Raw genomic sequence first — 8,485 nt, 5'->3', positions numbered from 1 at the left:
CGTGGCTGTCACGCGACCGGCTATTGCAGTTAATAATACAACGGCTTCTTGACATTTTTGTGTTTCTTTTTATCGCTGTGTGACTGATTTCAATCGAAAGCCTGCGTGCGCTAGTACCGCTTGCCACGAGTTCCCAGAATCCTTTGCGGTTCTACCCGTGAATGACGTCACATTTTCAATCTCTATATAATATGCATGTTAAATTTTATATTTGGGGTAAAATATCAAGTCTTTTCAAGTAAACCGGTTCAAGTCCAATTCAAGTCCCAAGTCATTGGTGTAAAAGTCCAAGTCAAGTCACAAGTCTTAGAACATTTTTTCAAGTCAAGTCTAAAGTCATAAAATTAATGACTCGAGTCTGACTCGAGTCCAAGTCATGTGACTCGAGTCCACACCTCTGTTCATTTCCCTCAGTTATGTAACTGTGGCTGTCTCCAGCTTGTTCCACCAACAGTTCCCACCTACTGCCATCCTCTCGTTACCTAGTGTGTTCTTAATTCCTTAGTGAGGAGCAAGTTTGGGAACCAAACTCAGGACTCCAAAAGCACAAAGGTTGAATAAAAAAAACAAACAGATTTATTGCTGGCCCCTCTCAAAATGCCAGGAATCCTGGTCGAGAGTAAATAATCCTGAACACGGGAAACACTCTTGAGGAAGAACACAGCCATCAGAAGATGACGAAACAAGGAACAGAGGGACACTGGGACATAGCAGACATGGATACGTGACAGACTGGGGGATAAGAGAAAGAATACAAAGACATGTACATGACGAGGAATAGGACTGCAGATGTAGACAGCCACTGCCCGTTCCTGAGCCTGTTCTGCTACTATTTTGTTTTTTCTGTTATATAGGAATTTTATAACAGGGTTTTCCATCCCATTGTCACCAAGTGCTTGCTAGAGTCTTTGCTTTACAATATTAAACACCTTGAGCCTACTGCTGTTGTGATTTGGTGCAATATAAATAAAACTGAACTGAAAATTTAATTGAAAGCTCCGCCATGTCGAAACTAGTGTGAGGGCACAGCAATGTTCAGATCTCTCCAGAGATATTCAATCAAGTTTAATTCAGGGCTCTGGCTCAGCCACTCAAAGAGATGACAATACCTACAGACCTGCTGTTAAGGCACAACAACACCTTTACTTCCTAAGGAAGCTAAAGACAGCCTAAATCCCCTCAAACTGCTCATCAACAGATGCACAATAGAAAGCATGCTCACAATCAACATGTCAGCTGCACCAAAGGTGACAAAAAGGCACTCCAACATGTAGTGGAAACAGCACAAAACACCAGTGATGCACAGTGAGCATCTCTGGGTCTTCTCTACAACACTTGCTGTGTATAGACGACCAGACAAACTGAGTCATCTGCTCAAGCTATTTCCATCAGACAGGTACTTCAGAACAGACTGAAACATAGTTTCTTCCCCAGAGCTGTATCAGCTGTATAATTTATTTCAAATGAAGAAAATCTAGATTTGAATGAAGGAAATTCATTGCTGCGTGCAAAAATTATGTTTTTAACATGTTTTAATGCTGTGTATCTTGTTCTATTTAATCTGAACAAGCCCCTAAAAACAGTCAGTGATCATTGTCTGCCAACTTCAGTAACCCTATGAACGTCACTGCTATTTACTTTCCTATCTTCATTTATGTTGGAAGTGATAGGAGGTAGCAGATAGCAGAGCTGTACATTTTAATTTTTTTCAGAAATCCCTAAGTCAGACCATGGTATATTATATTTAGATGGAAGCTAGCGCCCTGCTAACTTCTAACTCCATTAAATATAATAAATTCTGTTTTCATGGATGCCTGGATGTCAAACTTAACTGTTACACCTAGTAGAGCAGCCACAGTGATCATTTTATTACAGATGAAAGAATTTATACAGTTTTTCAACTCTCAGTAATGCTGCAGTAATCATTTGACTTAGGGATCTGCAGTGGAGTTTGGGCCCACACATGGCTAATGACGTCAGACTTAAAGACCGGACTGTGTGTGTATATGGAAACACTGAAATAAATTTTTTACACGCAGCAATTAATTTTGTTCGCTCAAATTTAACTTTTCTTTGCTCAAAATAAATTTCTCCTCAAAATTCAACACTTGTACTTGCAATTGTTTTTTTCACATAAACCTTTATCGAGTGGAAAAAAAGTTAGCGTTCATCCTCCAGCTTCACTGTGTTTATATTATGCTAACTATAGCTGTGTAGCTAGCCACCACACTGAACATCATTAAATATACCAGCTAGCCCAACTTCAGACAGTAACCCTACAGTAACTTGCTGGATCCGCTGTCCACCAGCCATGTGATGACCCTCCTTCCCCCCAGCCAAGGGAAATACACTGCTCTCAATAGAACAGTGCTACAGCAGTAGAGTGTCTCGTGAAACTCCTCTCTCTTTTGGGCCTGGGTGATGGTACCGCTCTCGAGCTCATGGAGAGCACGCTGTCCTTGCTAGGAACAGATGATGGTGGATTCCGCTTCGCTCATGTCTTCCTCCGACAGTTGCTGGTGCAAGGTTGACCTCGTCAACTCCCTGCTGCTGGCTGCAAAGGATTACCACCCTCTCGCAGAAGAAATGGGTCGCATTCTCCTGGCTACCAGGAGCTTTGAGATCCGGGCCATAGTTCGCGACTCACTGACAGTATCTCCCGCGCCCCCACCGAGCCTCAGACTCATAGTGGCTGGGATCGGGGCACCACAGAAAAGGACAGTGTTCTTACCATCAGCTTTGCAGTTTTAAGCCCCAGGGAAACGAGCCCGCCAACGCTCTGTAGTGGCCGCGACCAATGGCAATGAGGAAAGGCTGCTCTTCATAGAGGATTCAAGCTCGGGGACATGTTTTCTTGTTTTACTCCGGCTCCCAGAAAAGCCTCGGGAACTCTTGTATCGTCTTTGCATACCTCCCCAATGGTATATTAGTTGATTGGAGATTTCCTGCGTATCACCAGAGAGAGCCCAAATACCAGTAGTGGTACGCATGCCACCGTTTGAGAAAGACTGGAATAGAGAATGTGTTCAGGCACCTTTAATCGCTAGTAGTATGACTCTGAAGTGCTGTACTGTATGTTTGTAAGTTTTCTCCCCAACAAACACAGCAATATCAGTGAAACATTTTGCTGTAACCCACATAATTTCCTTAAGGATCAATAAAGTATTCTGATTCTGAGAAAAAAAAGAAAAACAAAGAACCTCAAACTACTCAGTTCTGATGAATCGCAGTAGTTTCATCATTCTCCCACTGACATTTTTGCTGATATCTGTGAGTCAATATACTGAGACTAGGGCAGGGCAATATGACCAAAAATATTTATCACGATTATTTGAAAATTTGTGGTAACGATATAACATATGCCGTATGATATGGCCCAGCCCTAACTGAGACTATGCTTTTTATTCCTCATATGCAATGACTGTTACTGTCTAAAAGGAAAAACTCTAGCATTAAAGTATAGGAGGAATCCATTACTCAAAAGGCCAATTACAATAACATTTTATACATAGCTCTGAATATCTTATACATATTTCCATACCATTTTTTTCTATGCATATTTCTGTATATATGAGCTCCAGTTGCGAATGTATATAGGACCACCTTGTGTCTTCCTTTTATATTTTATATTCCCCTTGCTATAAGAGCTGTGTAACACTGAAATTTCTTATCAGTGGGATAATAAAGGTTTATTCTATTCTATTCTATTCTATTCTATTCTATGCTAATAGTACTGATGTAGATTTAGCACAGGAGTATAAATGTTCTCTTATTAAGCGGCTAAACCACTAACAAAAACTACCCTCTGCTCACACGAGTTTTCTTGTTTCCCTTCATTGGCTTCAAGTTAAATTTAGAAATTAGAAGTTTTATTAATTACATAAAACACTGACTAGGATCCTAAACAGACACAAGACACTACTATATGGTTCTGTAACGGGTTGATAGTTTAAAGTCTTAGGATACAGTCATAAATGCATCAATGTAGGTTTTCCTGCAGTCACTGATCACACCAACAGATTAGTCGTCTTCTTATTGATTTTTATGCTGTCTGACATCTTTATGAAACCAGGGAAATGATGGCCTGTTGGTCTTTAGATTAAATTCTTGTAATTGCAAAAAGTTAAAAAACAAATTGTTTTCTTTTCAAGATATTTTTTTAGTTTCACCAATGCGGCTTCAAAGAAATTTAACCAGCTTGCAAAACACCAAAGACTTTTTTGAACTTAAAAAACACACACAACCTAAACACAACCACGTCAACATTTAACAACAATATTATTAATAATACATTACACACTGTCATAACTGAATCAGAGGAAATTCAAATTCTACTGTAACTGAAAATTCAATTTGTGCAACACTTAAAGTGTCCTTACAAAAAAATGTAAAGGATAAAATAAAAACTAAATATGATATTTATATAAATTAATGACTGTAATGATACAAAATAAAAATGTTTCAAGAGCTCTTTAGATGATTAATATTTGAGTTTAAGATGTCTTCAGATGAAACTCCATCAATCTTTTCTTGGTGGTGACTGGAGTTGATCCCAGCTGTCATATGACATCCTGGACAGTCTTCACACCTACAGGCAGTTTAGCATCACAAATATATCGAACTGCATGTTTTGGTCTGCAGGAGGAAGTCAAAGAGGAGAACCGTTCATGGAGATCATGCTGTGGTCTTTCTGCTTTTTTCTTCTTCTTTTAGTCATCACTGTTTTTCTCCCTCTGTTCCTCTTCTTCTCCTCTCTTTCTCTCTCTCCCCTGCTGTTAACTTTCTCCCAATCATTACTTTCTTTCTTTTTTCTTTTCTGTCCCAGGCCCTTGTCTCTTTTGGTTATAATAACCTAAAATAAAAATTCCTAATACAGTTTTAATTTGACTATCAAGTGAACCACTATAGCAAAGTGTGTCTCATTTGCAGGCGTTGGAGAGGCGGAGGTGGAGTTAGGATCAGTGTCACTGGCAAGACCTGGGCCAGTGTGCCAGGACTCTATATAAAAATCCTTTAGGGCAGTTTTTTTTTTTGGGGGGGGGGCTTTGAACTTTGCTTTTAACAGAATTACATGCACACGCTCCACCCATCCACTCGCTTACACTACTGATGGTACTGACTACACACACCACAGTTTTTCTTTTTAGACGGTGCGTTTTCTTTTCTGCTTTATTTATTTAAAAAATATCTCTTGGAAGACATTCCTATCCATGTCTGGGTTTTTTGTCATGGCCGTGCGGCCCGGTTCATGACAGTTTAGTTCTTTTTCTCCTGCAGACAATTCTGACTGCTACACTGTCGGACAGGACAGGGAAAGAATGTAATAAAAGTCCCCATACTTCCTGTTGTGAGGTGACATAATCACTGCACCACCTTCATGCTATTTAGAAGAAATTACAAAATAATTTGTACATTTTCGTTTACAACATTCAACTACTCAAGGAAAAAATATTTCCTGTTACTCCCAGTTGGTGCAAAGAACAGGATTAGGTGATTGACAGTCTGAGGGGACAGCTAAAAATATTTGGAAAGGATGGTGTTTACTTATCTCACTCTTGCTAACTCCTCATCATCTCTCCTGTCGTGTGACCCTGTTTCCTCTTTCCCCTCATCTCTGACTACATGATCTGACCTGTCTGTGCTAACATCAGTCACATCTCCTGTGTTGTTTCTCTCCATAATGCAGCAGCACAGATGTACCAGCAGCCTGTCAATGGGTCCTTTACGCATGAAAATACACAGAATGAAGTCCAACAATGAACTAAAAAGAAACAAGATCATAATGATAAAATCAATAGTTTTTACAGGGAAGCGTCTCTCAAAGTTCAAAGTTAACAGAGTGACTGCAGGAAGGTTTATGAGAAAGTAATTAAGCAGCAACAGAACCAAGGTTCCTACAGTTCTTCGTTTTTCTTCAGTGGGCACTGAGGTGGCAGCAGGCAGAGCTTTAAGTGTCCCAGTGAGACAGAAGATGAACAGGGGGGCAGGGAGGGCGGCATAAATAATTAAACGTACAAATTCATATGAAAATACAGCAAGAGCAACACTAACACTACAAAAGACCCAGACCAGAACACAGACCAGCACAGAACTCCTAGTTTGTCTGAGGCAGTCCAACAGTGGGCAGGCGATGAAACAATACCTGCAACACAAAAGAGAAACAAATGATGCTTCAGAGTAAAAGATAATGTTCAGAGACATGAAAGTGAACTCACTGAAACACAGAGAGGTACCTTTCCAGAGCAATGCAGGATTTGAAGTAAAGATTGGCCGTCATAGCGAAATAGTAAAAGAAGCATGCAATGACATCATGCATTATTATCCTCCAAAAGAATGTCATGCTGTGATGGATCAGAACGGAGATGATGAGGTTTGTGTAATAGATGACAGGAACCTGATATCTGTGACCCTGCAGGAAATATTAATAATTGAAACCATATTAATACAATAAGAAATTTGACATATTGCACATATTGCAGGTGTAGATTAATAAAAAAAAAAAAAACAACATCCAGCACGCCCCTGCGGGCGGTTTATCCTTCAAGCTCGGGTCCTCTACCAGAGGCCTGGGAGCTTGAGGGTCCTGCGCAGTATCTTAGCTGTTCCCAGGACTGCGCTCTTCTGGACAGAGATCTCCGATGTTGTTCCCGGGATCTGCTGGAGCCACTCGCCTAGCTTGGGAGTCACCGCACCTAGTGCTCCGATTACCACGGGGACCACCGTTACCTTCACCCTCCACATCCTCTTGAGCTCTTCTCTGAGCCCTTGGTATTTCTCCAGCTTCTCGTGTTCCTTCTTCCTGATATTGCTGTCATTCGGAACCGCTACATCGATCACTACGGACGTCTTCTTCTGTTTGTCTACCACCACTATGTCCGGTTGGTTAGCCACCACCATTTTGTCCGTCTGTATCTGGAAGTCCCACAGGATCTTAGCTCAGTCATTCTCCACCACCCTTGGGGGCATCTCCCATTTTGACCTCGGGACTTCCAGGTTATACTCGGCACAGATGTTCCTGTACACTTGGTTATGGCGTTCCATGTATGCCTTGCCTGCTAGCATCTTGCACCCTGCTGTTATGTGCTGGATTGTCTCTGGGGCATCTTTACACAGCCTGCACCTGGGGTCTTGCCTGGTGTGATAGACCCCAGCCTCTATGGATTTTGTGCTCAGAGCTTGTTCTTGTGCTGCCATGATTAGTGCCTCTGTGCTGTCTTTCAGTCCACCTTTGTCCAGCCACTGGTAGGATTTCTGGATATCAGCCACCTCCTCTATCTGCCGGTGGTACATACCGTGCAGGGCCCTGTCCTTCCATGATGGTTCCTCGTCTCCCTCCTCTTTCTTGGGTTTCTGCTGCCTGAGGTATTCACTGAGCACTCGGTCAGTTGGGGCCATCTTCCCAATGTATTCTTGGATGTTCGTTGTCTCATCCTGGACTGTGGTGCTGACACTCACCAGTCCCCGGCCCCCTTCCTTCCGCTTAGCGTACAGCCTCAGGGTGCTGGACTTGGGGTGAAACCCTCCATGCATGGTAAGGAGCTTTCTTGTCTTTATGTCAGTGGCTTCTATCTCCTCCTCTGGCCAGCCTATTACCCCAGCAGGGTACCTGATCACGGGCAGGGCGTACGTGTTGATGGCCCGGATCTTGTTCTTACCATTCAGCTGACTCCTCAGGACTTGCCTGACCCTCTGCAGGTACTTGGTGGTTGCAGCTTTTCTAGCGGCCTCTTCATGGTTCCCATTCGCCTGCGGGATCCCCAAGTACTTGTAACTGTCCTCTATGTCTGCAATGTTGCCTTCTGGTAGTTCAATCCCCTCAGTTCTGACTACCTTCCCTCTCTTTGATTCCGTCGTCGGTATCCGTAGCCAGTCTTGTTAATGATCTCACTGAGGGGGTTCAGGCCTATGCAGAACAGCAGTGAGGACAGAGCATCTCCTTGGTAGATCCCGCACTTGTTGGTGACTTGTGCTATGGGCTTGGAGTTGGCCTCTAGTGTTGTACGCCACATCCCCATTGAGTTCCTGATGAAGGCTCTTAGGGTCCCATTGATCTTGTACAATTCTAGGCATTCCAGTATCCAGCTGTGGGGCATTGAGTCATAGGCCTTCTTGTAATCAATCCAGGCAGTGCACAGGTTGGTCAGTCTGGTCTTGCAGTCTCGGCTGATTGTTCTGTCTACCAGTAGCTGGTGTTTTGCGCCTCCGGTATTCTTGCCAATTCCTTTCTGTGTCCTGCTCATGTATTGACCCATGTGCCTGTTCATCTTAGCCGATATGATGCCTGACAGGAGCTTCCATGTAGTACTGAGGCAGGTTATTGGTCGGTAGTTGGAGGGGACCGGTCCCTTCTTGGGGTCCTTGGGGATCAGAACCGTCCGGCCTTCAGTTAGCCATTCCGGGTGTCTCTCGTTAACTAGCAGCTGGTTCATTTGTGCTGCCAGACGCTTGTGGAGTGCAGTCAGCTTCTTCACGCAGTAGGCGTGAA

The 8,485-nt window shown here is 42.9% G+C and overlaps 1 protein-coding gene across 1 annotated transcript; it reads right to left on the bottom strand.

The window, feature by feature from the left end:
* Nucleotides 1–5,544: 5,544 nt before the first annotated feature.
* Nucleotides 5,545–6,316, bottom strand: LOC146695061 (uncharacterized). The gene is made up of 2 exons (XM_085478510.1): nucleotides 6,234–6,316; nucleotides 5,545–6,142 (listed from the first exon to the last, which is right to left on the bottom strand). The coding sequence occupies exons 1-2, from the start codon at nucleotides 6,314–6,316 to the stop codon at nucleotides 5,545–5,547; spliced, it is 681 nt and encodes a 226-aa protein (XP_085334636.1).
* Nucleotides 6,317–8,485: the final 2,169 nt, after the last annotated feature.

The sequence above is a fragment of the Copadichromis virginalis genome, linkage group LG13, assembly GCF_057382275.1.
Source record: "Copadichromis virginalis isolate Kocher_CV1m ecotype Utaka linkage group LG13, C_Virginalis_male_GT1.1, whole genome shotgun sequence".
Lineage (NCBI taxonomy): Eukaryota > Metazoa > Chordata > Actinopteri > Cichliformes > Cichlidae > Copadichromis > Copadichromis virginalis.
The sequence above is the reverse complement of the archived record's forward strand: the minus strand, read 5'-3'. Positions and strand labels throughout refer to the sequence as shown.